Source organism: Dipodomys spectabilis, unplaced genomic scaffold, assembly GCF_019054845.1.
Source record: "Dipodomys spectabilis isolate Male_0828 unplaced genomic scaffold, ASM1905484v1 ptg000173l, whole genome shotgun sequence".
Classification (NCBI taxonomy): domain Eukaryota; kingdom Metazoa; phylum Chordata; class Mammalia; order Rodentia; family Heteromyidae; genus Dipodomys; species Dipodomys spectabilis.
Window position 1 is genome coordinate 615,093 of NW_024870850.1, and position 16,921 is coordinate 632,013.

Here is a 16,921-nt window from a genome sequence, read left to right on the forward strand (position 1 = left end):
GTCTGTTATTGTGACAGTACCAAGCTGTTTTGATTACTATGGCTTTGTAGTAGAGTTTGAAATTTGGTATTGATATTCCTCCAGCAGTGTTCTTTCTGTTGAGGATCGTTTTTGCTATTCAGGGTCTTTTAATGTTCCCTATGAATGTTTGGATTTCCTCTTCTATTTCCTTGAAGAATGAGGTTGGAATATTGATTCTTATCGCAATGAATTTGTAGATAGCCTTGGGAAGTATTGCCATTTTCACGGTGTTGATGCTTCTAATCCAGGAGTATGAGCGTTTTCCACTTTCTAAGTTCTGGTTTGATTTCCTTTTTTATGTTTTCAAGGTTTTCATCATAGAGGTCCGTTACTTCTTAGGTTAAGTTAATTCCTAAGTATTTTATTTTTTGTGGGGTATTACAAATGGAGTTGCTTTCCTAATTTCAGTCATTGTTTTTCTTCTCATTGTTGGCATACAGAAAAGCCATCGATTTTTGAGGGTTAATTTTATCCCCTGCTACTTTGCCAAAGTTTTGAAATACAAGGTCATGTCATCTGCAAAGAGGGAGAGTTAGACTTCATCTTCCTCTATTTGGATCACCTTTATGTTTGCATCTTGTCTTGTACATAGGCGTTCTAATACTTGATTGAAGAGAAGTGGAGAAAGTGTACATCCTTGTCTCATTCCGGAGTTAAGAGGAAATGGCTTTAGTTTTTCTCAAAGAAGTATAGTGGTGGCTGTTGGTTCATCAAATACAGTCTTTATTGTATTGAGGAATGTTCCCTGGATTCCTAATTTTTCCAGAACTTTCATCATAAAGACGTGTTGGATCTTGTCTTTTTCTGCATCTACTGAGATAACCATATGGTTCTTATCCTTGCTCTTGTTGATGTGATGACTTATGTTAATTGATTTGTGTATATTGAACCAGCTTTGCATCCCTGAAATGAATCCTGTTTGATCATGGTGTATGATTTTTTGATGAACTGTTGAAGTCGATTGGCCCAAATTTTGTTGAGAAGTTTTGTATCGACGTCCATCAAACAAATGTGTCTGTAGTTATTTTTCTTTGATGAGTCCCTGCCTGGTTTTGGGATTAGGGTTATGATGGCTTCATAGAATGAGTTTGGTAGCGAACTTTCTCTTCAATTTTATTGAAGAGTTGGAGGAGTATTGGTGTGAGCTCTGCTTTGAAGGCCTTGTATACTTCCATTGTAAAACCATCTAGTCCTCGGCTTTTCTTAGATGGGAAGTCTCTTATTGCTGTTTCTATTTCAATGCTTGATATGGGCCTGTTAAGATGGTTTGGCTCATCTTGATTTAGTTTCGGCACGTCGATATTTGCTAGAAAAATGTCCATTACTGCTATGTTCTCAAACTTATTAGCATAAAGTTTTTTTTTTATTTTAATGTAAAGTTTTGAAAAATATTCCCTTATAGTGTTCTAAATCTTGGTTGCTTCTGCAGTGATGTTTCCCTTCTCATCTCTGAGATTATTTATTTGTGTATGTTCTCTTCTTTTTCTGATAAGATTTGCTAAGTGTCTGTCAATTCTGTTAATTTTTTTGGAAGAACCGTCTCTTTGGTTTGTTGATTCTTTCTATTTTTTTTATTCTAGTTCATTGTATTGTGATTTAATTATAATGATCCTTTCTGTCTACTGGATTGGGAGTTACCTTTCAGCTTTTCAAGGAGGCTGATATGTCTCATTAAATTGTTGGTTTCAGATCTCTCCAATTTGTGGATGCAGGAGCTCAGAGCTATAAACTTGCCACTGAGTAATGTCTTTGCTGTGTCCCAGAGGAGCTGGTAATTTGTGTGTTCATTTTTGTTGAATATCATGAACATTTGAATTTCGTTTCTAATCTCTTCCATGACCCACTGGTGGTTCAACAGTATGTTGTTCAGCCTCCATGTGTTAGAGGACTTTCTTTGGTGGCTTTTGGAGTTGAGTTCTAATTTTATTCCCCTGTAGTCTGAGAGACTGCAAGGCATAACTTCAACGTTTCTGAACTTGGAAAAGTTTGCTTTGTGACCTACAATGTGTTCTGTTTTGGAAAGTGTTCCATGTTGTGCTGAGAAAAATGTGTATTCTGATGCTGCTTGGTGAAATATTCAGTAGATGTCTGTTAAAATTAGTTGAACTATGCAGTTGTTTAGATCTGTGGTTTCTCTGGTGAGTTTTTGCCAAGTTGATCTATCTAGTGGGGATAGTGATGTGTTAAAGTCCCCAACAATTAATGTCTTTGGATCCATGTGAGATTTGAGGGAAAGTAGTGTTTCTTGGATAAATTTGAGTGCTCCATTGTTTGGCAAATCGAGATTTAGAAGGAGAAGGAGAGATCCCTTAATTCGTATGTAGTGGCCTTCTTTATCTCTTCTCACTAATTTTAGTTTGAAGTCTATTTTATCTGATAATAGGATTGCAACTCCTGCCTGTTTATGTGGGCTTGTTGCTTGATAGATTTTGTTTCAGCCTTTTACTTTCCAAATGTGTTTATTTTTATAGGCATGGTATGACTTCTGAAGGCAGCAGACAGAATGATGTTGCTTTTTAATCCATCTAGAGAGTCTATGTCACTTAAATGGAGAGTTAAGTTCCTTAATGTTGAAAGATGGGAATGAGAGGTATTTGGGAGTTCCTGCCATGTTATCCACCTTCTTGGGGGCTGTGACAACTGGGTTCTTCTTATGGTTCTTAGATTCTCGGTTTGGATGTGATTTCTTTGCCTTTATTGTGTTTTTGTTTGTTTTCGATGTGTAGGGCATCTTTAAGTATCTTTTTTAGGGCTTGTTTGGTGGAGGTACGTTGTTTCAGTTTTTTTTTTTTTTTTGCTATGGAAAGTTTTTATTTGACCGTTGGATATGGAGGAGAGTATAGCTGAGTACAGTATTCTTGGTTGATAGTTGTTTGTCTTTAGAGCATGGCATACATCATTCCAGGCTCTTCTTGCTTTAATTGTCTCTGCTGAGAAATCTGAGATGATTCTAATTGGTTTCCCTTTATAGGGAATTTAACTTTTCTACTTGATAGCTTTATGGATCTTTTCCTTGTTCTGAATTGATCCTGTGCGGATTATCATTTGATGGTAGGATGTCGTATTCTGCTCTGTTCTATTTGGGGTTCTAAATGCTTCTTGTATCTGAATAGACCTATCTTTGTGCATTTTTGGGAAGTTCTCTGCTAGTATCCTGTTAAACAAATTTCCAGGCCATTAACTTCTGTGTCTAGGTGCTCCTCTACATCCATTATCCTCAGGTTAGGCCTTCTGATGGTGTCTTCCAAGTGTTGAATAGATCTATCATATTTCTTGGATTTACCTTGGATAGTTGTATGTTCTTTCTCTATAATATCTAGGCTGTCTTCAATGCCAGAGATTTGATCTTCCGCATGGTCTAACCTGCTGTGAAGAATTTCTACTTTGCTTTTTATTTCTTTTCCTTCTAATTGATCGGGTTTGATGGCTTCAAATTCTTTGTTGGCTTTTTGCTTTAGATCTTGTATGAACTTCTTTACTTCCTTAATTTGGTGTTCAGTGTTTATTCTCAAATCACTTAGTTGATTGGTTATGGTTTCCTTGGACTCTCATTCCTTCTGTCATGTTCCATTCATTATTCCCTTTGTGGTCTCCCTGAATTCTTTCAGCTGTCTGCTTATGGATTCCATGAATATCACTATTGATATTTGTCTATTCTTGTATCCCTCTTGCAATTGTTGTATTACTCTTTGATTAGCATCCTAATGTTCACACAATTCCTGTAGTTCTCTTTGACTGTTCTCAACCTGTTCACGCAATTCCTTCATTACTCTTTGAGTGTTCTCAAGCTGCTCACAAAATCCCTTTATCCATCTTTGAGTAGCTTCTTCATGCTCATGAGATTCTCGTATTGATCTTTTGTTTGCCTCCTCTCTCTCCCTATCCCGCTCACACTGAGTCCTTTGCTGGTTTTCAATCTTTTCATTTTCCACGTTTACCAGTAGTGTTTGTAGAGCTTTTTGGGAACTCTCCTCTGGATTATTCATTATCTGTTCTGTCACCTGATTCTCACGAGTGGGTGTTGAGATATATGGACTTGCCATTTTTCTTCTGTTTTACCGACTTGTTCTGCCCATTTGGTATGAAAGCAACAATTTTGTGCTAGAACTCTATTTTAAGGCATCAACCAGAGTCCTGTAGTTGCACAGTTAAAAGGCTGCAAATACAATTTAGTTCAACAGATACAGTCTATTCAACATCAAAGAGCTATGGATTAATGGGCTAAGACCCACAAGGAAGTATTTGGCAACCCAGAAATTATGAGGTTTAGGGGGAAATGTAGGGAAAAATATGATTAGAGGGATGTGGAAATGTAAAAGGAGAGTGAAAATAACCAGAGAAGGAATCTCAGAGAGTGAAATGGATTGGACAGAATGATGGGAGAGAGAGAAAAAAAGAGAGAAGAAAAAAATTGAAAAAGAAAAATTTAAATTTAAAAAGTGAAACTTAAAAATTATTTAATTTTAAACGTGAAATTATTGAAGAATGGGGATAGGATGTGAGGAGGCAAGGGATAGAAAGGAGACAAGAAAAACTAAAAAAATAAAAATTCTTAAAAAATTATACAGGTATAAAGAGATAATACTGCTATTAAGGAATTTAAGTCTAAGAGGTTTTGAAATGACTAATAAATTTGTGGATTAAGTGTGTACACAATGTGGAATAAGGTCTAATATTTGGTGACAGGTATATCTGAGGATGAGCAGAACAGCAATTAAATCACTGAAAAAAGAAGAAAAGGAATGAAAAATGAAAAGAATGAGAAAAAAGAAAAAAGGACCAAAAAGTCAGTAGAGTTTTTAAAAAAAGCACATACATATACACCTAAAATAAAAATTTTAAGAGAAAAAGAGGATTAAGAAACAATATATTTTAAAAAATTATAAATGAAAAATAAGGTACAAAAAATGAATTCTTTAATATTTTTGGGGGGTCAGAGTGGATGGGAAGGTCCTCTATCTCCCTTGTTTCATGTTTGTAACCAGCCTCTTGGTGGAGTCTCTGTTCTGCTTGTGGTGTTTTGTTTTCCTGTGGCTTGATTAGTTTCTGAAGTCAGTTTGTTTGAGCAGGCAGAAAAATGCTCAGATTTACCCAGGATTTTATGATCCTCCTCCCAGGCTAGTTCAGTGGGAGTTAGATCTGCTTTGAGTATCACAAGAGGGAGATGGCTGTTTCCTCTAGTTTGGAGATGCTGTGATGAGGCTAGGTTCTGGGAAGACTTTGAGGACTTTGAGCAAACAGTAGCTTTTCCCTGAGAGTCTAGCTTCTGAGATACTCACAGAGCCCAGCCTAGAGCCATTCTCAGGGTTTCTGTTTACTGAAATTTCAATTGATTTTCTAGGCTTTTGTAGGAAGGGGCAGCCTCTGACTGTTTGGCCACTGAAAAAAGTCACTCGTCCGTGTGGGGATGTTCCTCTGCCTGGGCTGGGTGTCTTTCCCCTGGGTGGAGCTGAGCCTGGCAGTTCAGGTTAGGTTCCTGTGGCCTGCTAAATGACTCTTTTGTTTTCTTCCAAGGCCTGAGTTGGAGCTAGGTGCTCAGCCAGGCCTTTGTTAGTATCAAAGATGAAGATCTCTGGTAGTGTGTTGGGGTGGCCTTCCCTCATTTGCTCCCTGAGAAGGAGTGAGGATGTCAGGGTTCTACTCATGCCAGAGTCTTGGTTCCTGGGTCTTCTTTGGTCTGTGATCTGCAGAATGAAGATATCTGCTCCTTGTCAGTTCTTGCTGGTATTGAGTAGAATCTGCTCACCTGCTGCATCTAGCGCCATTGTCCTGGACTTTCTCTGTTGTAGGTTTGGGGGCTATGGCTGCCACTGCTGCAGCAGATGTGGCTACCAGAAAGTGCTCAGATCTGTTTCCTTGTCTGGATTTTCCTTCTCTGGCCAAACTCTCTGTACTGTGATGGCACACTTGGTGTGATTCTCTGGCCTAGGACTCTTCACTAGAACATTAAAACGGCTTTCTATGTGAGAGCTTGTTTACCCTCCAGCTTCTTCTCTGCCAACTTCCCAGAATCTCCTATGTTATCTTATCGTTGACAATGTATGAGCTTGGGTCTCTACCTGAATTATGACCTCAGGGTACAGGAGAGCTTCCTTGTTCCTTAGTGTACCCTGCATGTGCATCTGGTTCAGATTTGGGGGAGCAATGACAGAAAGTTTCATTGATTCATACTGGTATGTCTAGGAACAATGGTCACAGCTGGATATTAGGGATTCCTTCTCCTTGCTAAGCTTAGCCAAGTTATTGCTTGCCATGGTTGTGAGTGAGCAGTAAGGATGTAGGTGGAGAAGGAGCTTATGACTGTGAAACTCATAATGAAGGGGGATTGTTTGTCCTGAAATAGAATCCCTTTTCAGTAAATAGACATATTTACAATGCATGTAAGATATTTTAAGAGATTGAGCCCCAAAGACCCTAGAAAGTAGCATGGTTAAAAAAGCTTGTTCCATAACATTCAAATTTTGTACATTAATGCCAATTATTTCAAAGTCTGTTGAATTATCTACAAGAGTGAAAAGTTTTTACCTTTTCTTCCTAGAGCAAGTTTGGTAAGAGCAAGTCAGATATTCAATGTAGTGTCTGAGATAGAATAAAAGGCATGACAAATGTGGAAAATGGAGATGAGTGAGAAAGTTCCAGTTGGAATTAAAGAAGCATTTATTTCAGTCATTAGGTCCTGGTGCTAGATTGAAGGGATTCATATGGAGAGCTCTGTGTCCTCAGCACATTTGGGCCAAAGCAAAGCAAAGGGAAATTATTGTGTTGCAAGTCTACGTTAACTGACCTTAATTCGTCATTTTTATATTGTCTTAGATTTATTAGTATATATATGTAAAGATGGGAATAATTATGATATTTTTATACATATTTGTGATTTCTTATAAAATTCACCTCATCCCTCTTTCTTGTTTCACCCACAACTTTTCATTATTGTGTTTATTCATACATGAGAAATATGTAATATTTTGGGAGAATTCACAGGAATCTTTTGAACAAGAATCAGTAAAATTTTTATATTTTGTTACACTTTCCTTTTTCCCTTCTTTTTTGCCTATGTCCTTCATCCATTTCACCATGAACTTCACTCACTGCCATTAATCTTTTCTCTGCCTCCCATCCATCCATCTATTCACCCATATCTACCTTCTCTTCGTCCCTAAATTTCAAAGTGTAACTATGTGTAATTTCATTTAAAACCACACAGAAGAAAATAGAAAGGAATACTACTGAGTGCAGCATTAAAACATTTACAAGAGCTGATGGCCAGTGGCTAATGTCTGTAATCCTTGATACTCAGGTGTCTGGTATCTGAGGTTCATGGTTCAAAGTCAGCATGAGCAGGAAAGTCTGTGATACTCCCACTTCCAATTAACCACTAAAAAGTTGGAAGTGGAGCTGTGGCTCAAATAGTAAAGCACTAGCTTTGAGTGCTATTGAGAAAGGCAACAGTGAAAAGAAATTGAGAATGGGGATAATAAGTTTAAGTGTAGATTAAATAGGAGGAACCAAAAGTAGACAAGAAAATTTCAAATTTAAATGGCTATCACCACCACTTATGACTTACACTAGTAGAAAAATGAGTAATAGACCCTTATTGATTGAAGTAAAAATTTCCACAATGAAAACTAATAAAACAATGAAAAGTTTAGATTTAAATCAGATATTATGTATACTAAGGAAACATAGAAGTTTATTCAAAAGAAAGCTAATTCCTCCTAGTACGTTTTTTATCCCTGAAGTCACGAAGAGAATTTCTATTTGACATTAACAAAACGTTGTAACACTTTGGGGCAAAAATGCAGCCTAGGAGCCCTGCACCAGAGGCCAAGATGGAGAAGACCTCCACAACCACCATGACCTTCCCCTTGGCACTGTGGTAGACAGGCAAGAAGGTGAGCCACACACTGCAGAACACCAGCATGCTGAAGGTCAGGAGCTTGGCTTCATTGAAGGTGTCAGGCAGATTCCTGGCCAGAAAAGCAACAGTGAAGCTGGCCAGGGCCAGGGAGCCCAGGTATCCCAGGACACAGTAGAAGGCAGTGAGGGAGCCCTTGTTGCACAGGATGATGATGTGGCCATGTTCAGAGTATGTATCTGTGTCAACGAAGGGAGGAGAGGTCCCCAGCCAGACTCCACAGAGCACCACCTGGATGAGGGTGCAGATGGGGATGATGAAGTTAGGAGCCCCGGATACCAGCAGCCACCTAATCCTTCTCCCTGGAGAAGTGGCTTTGAAGGCCAGGACTACAGTCACCGTTTTGGCCAACACTGTGGAAACAGCCACAGTGAAGACAATCCCAAATGTGATGTGCTGCAGTCTGCAGTTAACTGTGTTGGGGCGACCAATAAAGAGCAAGGAGCAGAGGAAACAGAAGATGAGGGAGATGAGCAAGGTGTAGCTGAGAGTCCGGTTATTGGCCTTGACGATAGCAGAGTCTTGATGTTTTGCAAATATCCCAAGAACAGCAGCAGTTAGCATAGAGAAGCAGAGAGCCATGCAGGCCAGAGCCATGCCCAAGGGATCTCCAAAAGCCAGGAAACTTGCAGTTCTCATGAGGCACTTATTTCTCTGTGTGTTGGCATACTGATGATCTGCACACTTCACACACTGGTCCATATCTGGAAAGCAGTGCAAGCTACCATTAGTTCTTGATAGGAACTTCTTTTCTTACAAGAAATTAGGAAATTGTTCCCTTAGATGTAATCTTAGCATGTTATTATTAAGTGACACAAACACACTTTATTTCTTTTCAAAACCAAAACTCACTCTCCTATTTCCATCTTCTTTATTCAGGCTGTTTTAGTGAACTATTTTTCTTTAAGTGATTATTATATGTGTTGATAATGTGCCAATTGTGGCATTCTAATCTCTTTTCAACTATTTCCAATACCTTTTCTTAACACTTATGAACAGTTTAAGTGTGCCCTATTCTGCAGTCTGGTGAAGATTGTAAATCATGCAGCTTACACTTTCCTACATGTCTTTGTAAAACATTTATTTTATCCATGTTACACATCCTTGAATTCTTCTCATTCTGTTTTTTCTCTCCAACTTATCTGTGAAGCAGTAGGAACAGAGAAACCACTCTTGGACAGTTTATAGTCATGCTCACTTCTTGAAGTGAATCCACCCTTCTGAATACTTGCTCTATGCCCTGAACAGTTCTGGGCAGAGAGAAATAAATGTGCAAGATCTGTATTTCCTGTGTGAACAAAATGTATTTTTAAGGTAAGCACTAGCCTAATAAGCCTCACATTTACTTTCATTTTAGGGTTTACACTTGTCTTAACCCTTAGTGATAAGAGGGATTTCTAGAGCTAAGTTTGCCTGCAATAGAGTAGAAAAGTTTACTAAAATATATAATTCAAGCCCATGATCTATCACATTTCACCTAACAATACTACCACATGTCAAAATTAAATTACTAACAGAGAGATGAATAAAAGACTCTGCAATCATAATGCACAAGTTTTGCATTGAATGTTTGGTTGAAGAAAACTGAGGATAGATGGAAAATTTCTTCTGAAGTCACAGAATTACCTGTGCCATTAGCAATTGCATTCTGTGGACAAGGTGTACAGTCAAAGCAACAGGTAGCCTTTTCCTCCTGAGGAGATTTCCTGAATCCTGGACCACAAGTCTCACTGCAGACAGAGTGAGGAGTCTGAGGAAAATCAGGTATGTGTCTGTAACTCTTCAGACTTTCATAGCTAAAACTCTAAACATGCATTGTTTTAAAGAACTGGTCAAGCACAATGTTTTCTAGCAGCTACGTGCTGTCAATTAATTGAATTGTTACAGATTCCATATCCCATGATTCCTAAAGTCTTAATGTGCTAAAACCTTGATTTTTAGCCTGTTGAACTATTAAACAGTGTGGGATCTTGAAAAGATTGTATCATATGGCATGGAAATACATTTGAATGTACATTCCTACGGAACTTGTTTAATTCATGTCATTATTTTATGTCTCCTACTCATCTTTAACAAGGGATAAAGCCTGGAGGAAACTTGCCTTTGATAGGCTCATTATATTTTGCTCTTAGGTTTGCAGTGACCATGAAGTATGAATCTTATTACTGGTGCTTTCAGTGACTCCTTTAGCCAAATATGCCTAAATAGTCAACTAATCATTGAATGAAACTTCTACAGAAGAAATACAATAAATATCTCCACCATATGAAGTGATTCATCGGATACTTTATCACAGAGTAGGAATCCCACTAGAAAACTACTACTATTTTTGAATTTATTACAATGTTCTGAATCAAGAAGTAGGAACACATTTAATGTTTTTAGTTCTGATCCTGGAGCTTGAAGTCAAGATCTAGGCCCTGGCCTTGAGCACATTTTGCTCAAAGTTATCATTCCACTACTTGTGTGAAAGCTCCACTTCCAGATTTTGGGTGGTTCATTGGAGATAATAGTCTCACAGAATTTCCTTGTTGGGCTGACCTTAAACAAGGATATTAAAGTCTCAGCTATCTGAGTAACTAGGTATAAATTTAAAGGATGACTTTGCTTATTTGTATGTCCTTAAAATTACTAGGATTAGATCCTGCTCACCTCTGTGGTTCCTATGGCCCATTCCACCATATCTTCAGATAAAGACAGTTGGTTACCATGGAGAGCATATGGAGAAAACTTTCCTACTTTCACCTCAAGTTCAAGACCTTCTGGAAAATTCCAAATGTTCAGAATGTCATACTCTGGCTCCAATTTCCTTTTCTCATCCAAAATCACTTGATGTCCAACAGAATTGTGAAACTGGATGTTCTTCAGAAAATGGAGCAGCTGAAGAAAGACATCATATTATGGTGAAGTACACCCCAAAGGTAAGACAGAAAATCTGAATTAAGAAACACTCCTCATTGCCTTTAATCCCAGATTCTGAATTCAAGCATAGCACCAAGAATGATTGAAGTGTCTGTCTAAACAATCTATGGAAGAATAAAAATAATTTTCTGAATCCTGGTCACTCAGAAAAGGAGTACAAGCCTTTGTTCAAGAGAAACCTAAACTATATAGCCACGAATGAGACAATTCTCAGTTGCATAGCTAGAGTTTATCAGAAACTCTATTTTTATTAATGTCTATAGTTTGAGATTTTTCAATTGTTATTACCAAAGCTGAGTGAAACTAGATCTCATACGGAAAATAGGAAACATTCTCTTCAGTATGTCATCCGTTGGTGTTCCTGAAGAAATATAGGGAAAATTCTAATTTAGTTTTCAAAAGATTAGCTATGGGCACGTTGTGGTTATTTATAAGTAAATGAATTTATAAGCTGATTACTGGTTACTCACACCTGTAATCCCAGTTACTCAGGAGGGTGAGCTATGAGTATCTTAAATTAAACCAGACTGGGCTTAAAAGTTTGTGGGACTTGTACAAACAGCTGAGACATTCAATTTCACAGAATAGCACACCTTCTAGGAAGTGCCTCTGCTTATCGTGTGTGCCATCCACATAGTTGAAATTACCTGTGTAGGGGGAAGCAGTGTCCCTTTTGTATTTTCCAGTACTTGAACTTCTGTCTGATGAAGAAGCATCTCATGGAGAGCCTGGGTCACGGCATACACAGCATTGTATATATCGTAACTGTTTCCAGACATAGTCATGTCTAAAACGTGCCCAGGCAAGCAATCCAAAGAGGCCTCATGAACACAGTTGTCCCATGTCACACAGTCAGACTCAACATCTGAGCAATTAAAAGACAGAAACCAGATCCTAGCAAGAAAAATGTCTTCTGGGTATTTGGAAGGATTAACTGCCTTGACAAAATCTGTGAATCCCGAAACATCTTCATGATGATGTAAAAAAATGAGAGGTACATGCAATGAGCCTAGCATGAAATATCTCCTTTTCATGGTGAAATCCCACTGTGAGTTCATGATTCAAACTCTGCCTTTTATTAAAAGTTGCTCAATGCACACGATTAATTCTATTAGTATACCATTATCACCATGTATGATGAAGACATTTGCTGAAGATTTATTTATCTCGTCATAAACTGCCATGGCTTCGAGTACATGTGATATTGATTGGCTTGAGATTACTTGCTCATAGGCTACACAAACTCTGTTCTTGGCCATCTCTTCTTTCAATTCAGCAAGAATCCATGAATCATTCTCATCATGTAAGTTTAACAGTCCCACCCAATTCCAGCTGAAGTGAAGCAGTAAGGAGACCATGGCAGTGGCTATTGATGTATCCTTTGGGGCCATCTGATAGAGAGCAGGAAACTTGTGATAGTCACTCAGGACATGAGAAAAAGGCCCAAAGGTAATCTAAAGGGAAAGGAAATTGGATGCATTACGAATTAGAGCATTGCCATCCATCAAAATTTGAGTCTTGATGTGTGTGAAGAAGCAATTGAAGTAGGTCAAAGGTAGATTTCATTTTAGCTTTTGAGTAGTTGTATAAAATATAAATTGTAAAATGTCTCTTGATCTTTCTCACTATTTCCATAAACTCCTCCCATCTATATCAACCCAATCCACTCCTTGACTTTCCTAATTCCATTTTCACATTTGTAGATTGAATATTCTGTGCTTTCCCACACATTTATTCCCTATTCATCTCATATTTTTCCTCAACACATACTCTTCTCAGATATTTTTCAGGTTTATGGTGTTTATTTTTTGTACTGTCAGTAGATAAGAAAAATCACAGCATCGAGTTCCATCTGTATGTATATCATGCTTTAATCATATATATATGTGTGTGTGTGTGTGTGTGTGTGTATATATATATATATATATATATATATGAAGCTATGTGTGTGTTACGTGTTCATATTTTAGGTCTAGCTCTGACATATGAGAGAACATATTTCCCCACCTCAATCTGAGCCTGACTTACTTCATTCAAGATAATATCTTTGTGTGTGTGTGTGTGTGTGTGTGTGTGTGTGTATGTGTGTGTATGAGTGTGCACATACATGCCAGAAGAGGGGCACAAACTCATGTCCTCATGCACTTTGTTCAATTTTTCTCTCAAGACTTGGCTACCACTTGAGCCAACTTGTTGATCTACCAGCTTGTTGCTGCTTAATTTCAGATTCAAGTTTCCTGAATAGCTAGAATTACTGGTGTGGGCCATTTGTACTCTGCTCAACATATCTTCACAGTGGCAAGTCATTTTCCATTTACTCATTCTTTCAAAGGGGATAATTGGTAAGGCTTGCAACAATAAATTATCTATTTTTCTTCTGTAACTTTTCCATATCCTTTTCCAATCAGGAGATATATATCTATATATATCTTTGACTACTTATTCTTTGATACCACAAAATTTGATAGATTTATAAATCCTGTCTCTTCTATCATTCTCTTATAACACCTGAAATATTACCAAAGTATACCTTTTTATAACTTTTGACACCACCATTCTCACCTGTGGAAATTTGTAGAGTCCCAGCAATGTTCCAATTTTGTCAGATGTTAATCCTAGTGGTCCTGTAAGTGCTGCTATAGACCTGCTGTCTCCCATGCAGGTGTAGTTTGGAATCTCGTACTTCCCAAAGAGCCAAATGAAGGGATTCTTAAGCATTGACCAAGCTCTGTATTGATCATCATAGACGTCAAATCCCAGAGTCCAGTTACTTAAAATATCAGGGTTTTTGTTGATCTCCTCTATAGCAAAAGCCAAAGCCAACACAAACTGATAGTTCTTGAAGTCAAGCCTGCATAATTAGCATAGACATATAGGAGGATTATTTAAAAACTTATGACTTTAGTATAATAAATGCTTGCTTCTTTGCCAATGAATTGTTTAAATTATTATCCCAATTGGCATGAATATGAATGTAGTGTGTTATGGTTGTATAGAGAATTAGAAGAAGACATGAAGGGCATTTGTCATGAATACGATTCAGAAACTCAGTTAAGTAAAGAGAGAGAGAGCTTGCTTCCCCACTCCACCCAAACCCTGTTGGAATAGATTTTTATGAGACAGGAAATATTCTGTTGCCTTTATCTTAGGGCAACGAGCTACACCTGTGTGAAAAATAAATCTTGTGGCTTTGTCACCCATTTTATTTTTAAATGTTTTTATTTTGAGAATACTGTATGGAGGACGAGTTACAGTTGCAGAAGCAAGGTCATGAGTACATTCCTTATAAAGCATTATTGTCTCCTCCTTTGTTTTCCCCCTACCATCTTTCCCTCACAACTCCTCTCTCCTCCCCCCCCTCCCCACCTAAATTGAAATGTTTGCTTTTCCGCAAGCGTCTTCTACATCTCATTGTTGCAGTGGGTCAACCTGTATGTCTGTTTAAACAATTTATTTTTTCCCTTCCTTTCCACAAATTATACCAACATTAAATACAGTGAAAACAAGGGTTATACCATGGCGGAGAAATATACAAGCAACAAAAAATCACGTTGTACCTTATAAATACATTAGAAACAATTGTAAGAAATGAAAAACCATTTATATCCTTGCCTTGTGATTAATTTGGTTAACACCGTCTTATCTGACCCTTTCTGTTTGTTTCAGAGTATATGTACTAGTTATTGAAAATAAGGGAAAACATTGGACCCATATTTCTTTGGGCCTGGCTTACTTTACGTATTATAATTTTTTCCATTTCCTAACAAATGAGGCAATGTCATTCTTTCTGATGGAGGCATAGAATTCCATTGTGTATATATGCCACATTTTCGTGATCCATTCATCTACTGAGGTGCATCTGGGTTGGTTCTATATCTTCGCTATGGTAAATAATGCTGCCATAAACATAGTTGTGCTGGTAACTTTAGTATGGTCTTGTTTGTGATCATTTGGCTAAATGCCCAAAAGGGTGATTGCTGAGTCATAGGGGAGCTCTATGTGTTGTCTTTTGAGGAACCTTCATACTGATTTCAAAGTGGTTGAACAAGTTTACACTCCCACCAACAATGCAGTAGGGTTCCCTTCTGTCCATAACCCTCCAGCATCTGTTTTTATTAGAGTTTTTGATTATAGCCCTTCTAACTAGATTGAGTTGGTATCTCAATGCTGGAGGGGATGTGGACAGAAGGGAACCTTACTGCATTGTTGGTGGGAGTGTAAGCTTCTTCAACCACTTTCAAAAGACTCTAGAGCTCCCCTATGATTGAGCAATCCCACTTTTGGGCATTTACCCAAATGATCACAAACAAGACCATATTGAAGCTACCAGCACAACTATGTTTCTGGCAGTATGATTTACCATAGTGAAGATATAGAACCAACCCAGATGTACCTCAGTAGATGAATGGATCACGAAAATGTGGTGTATATGTACACAATGGAATTCTATGGCTCCATCAGAAAGAATTACATTGCCCCATTTGTTAGGAAATGGAAAGAATTGGAAAAATTTTACTAAGTGAAGTAAGCCAAGCCCCAAAAACATAGATCCCATGGTTTCTCTTATCTGCAATAACTATGTCTGAGACAAGCAGAAATTGCCAAGTAAGTTGATGTTAGGCGAAATGAACCCCAGGATAAGGACTCAAGTGTTTTTTCTTTCTTGTGATTGGTTTTAACATAATTATAAGATTATTTCTTTGTTGCTTTTTATATCTCTCCCCCACAGTATAACCCCTGTTTTCACTGTATTTGATGTTGGTATAATTTGTGGAGGGAAAGGGAAAAAACAAATTGTTAAAATAGCCATACAGTTGGACCCATTGCAACAATGAGATGTATAAGACCTCATGTCGAAAATTGAACTTTGGTTTGACTTTCATTTCTTTTATAGCTAGAGAGGTTGAGCATTTCTTCCTGTGTCTATTAGCCATTCTTATTTCCTCTTCAGAAAAAGTGTCTCTTGAAATCTTTAGCCCACTTGTTTATTGGGTGGTTGTTTCTTTGAGGATTTGTTGTTGGGGGATTTAATTTTTTGAGTTCCAATATATTTTAGATATGACACCTCTGTCCATTTTATGGTAGTGAAGATCTTCTTCCAATCCTTGGGCTTTCTATTGATCTTGCTAGTTATGTCCTTTGATTTGTTGTCTTTCTGGGTCTGTACTAAGAAAATTTTGTCCTGTGCCAAAGAGACCTAGGGTTACTCCTATTCTGACCTGTAATGTTTTCAGGGTGTTTGCATTGACTCCAAGTCTTTGTTCTATTTGGAATTGATTTTGGTGCAGGGTGATATATAAGGATCTAGTTTTAGTTTTCTACAAGTGATTAACCAATTTTGCCAGAAACATTTACTGAAGAGGCTGTTTTTCTTCAATTCTATGTTTTTTAAGCTCTCTTATTAAAAATTAGATGGCTATAGGTCTGTGGGTTCATTTCTGTCACCCAGATATCATATGTTTATATGGCAGGTCAGGCTAATCAATCAATGTTCAATTTAAGAGCAACTTTCAGAAGCAAAATATTATTTGTGAAATATCCTGTAGCAAGCTGTGCTCATATACCCAGCATATTGAACTGCTCTTACTGCAATAACCAGCAGAACATGAGCTCTAATACCTGGTGAGGGAATTTTATTTTTGTTTATGTAACAAAACAAAAGGGATGCATCCAATTCCAGGGAACTCGTTATGGAGAGAGGAACCCACTACATGAGGGTTGAGGAGAGAATTGTAAACAAGCTATATATTCAAATCCCAATTCCAAGGCCACCATGGTATATTGCGGTGATCACTACTCTCTTCCCAGTATACTTATAGTGAAAAACTGAAAAGGGGCCAAGATAGCAATATAAATAGGATCAAAGTACTTTTCCTTTTTTCTCTGTGTGTTTGTGTCGCAGTGTGTGTGTGTTAATATTTGTGTGTTCACGTGTTCAAGTGCCTCCATTCACTTGTATATATCCTAAAGAAATTAGTGAAATTAACTGGCATTGTTTAAGAGGAAACAATGAAGGCACATTTGAAATATTACTGAAAGGATTATGTTAGTCAACATATACTG

At 37.7% G+C, this 16,921-nt stretch overlaps 1 protein-coding gene across 1 annotated transcript; it reads right to left on the minus strand.

Annotated features, from left to right (window-relative positions):
* Nucleotides 1–7,726: 7,726 nt before the first annotated feature.
* LOC122119846 (vomeronasal type-2 receptor 116-like) lies at nucleotides 7,727–11,643 on the minus strand. Its single transcript, XM_042693921.1, has 4 exons — nucleotides 11,506–11,643; nucleotides 10,589–10,816; nucleotides 9,563–9,686; nucleotides 7,727–8,640 (listed from the first exon to the last, which is right to left on the minus strand). Exons 1-4 carry the CDS (start codon nucleotides 11,641–11,643, stop codon nucleotides 7,727–7,729), a joined length of 1,404 nt encoding a protein of 467 aa, XP_042549855.1.
* Between the last annotated feature and the right edge of the window lie 5,278 nt (nucleotides 11,644–16,921).

Coding starts and splice junctions, on each gene's coding strand:
- LOC122119846 (XM_042693921.1), bottom strand. CDS start 11,643: ATGACTATGTCTGGAAACAGTTACGATATATACAATGCTGTGTATGCC. Junction 9,687..10,588: donor GGGCCATAGGAACCACAGAG/GTGAGCAGGATC, acceptor GATTTTCCTCAG/ACTCCTCACTCTGTCTGCAG. Junction 8,641..9,562: donor TGCAATTGCTAATGGCACAG/GTAATTCTGTGA, acceptor ACTGCTTTCCAG/ATATGGACCAGTGTGTGAAG.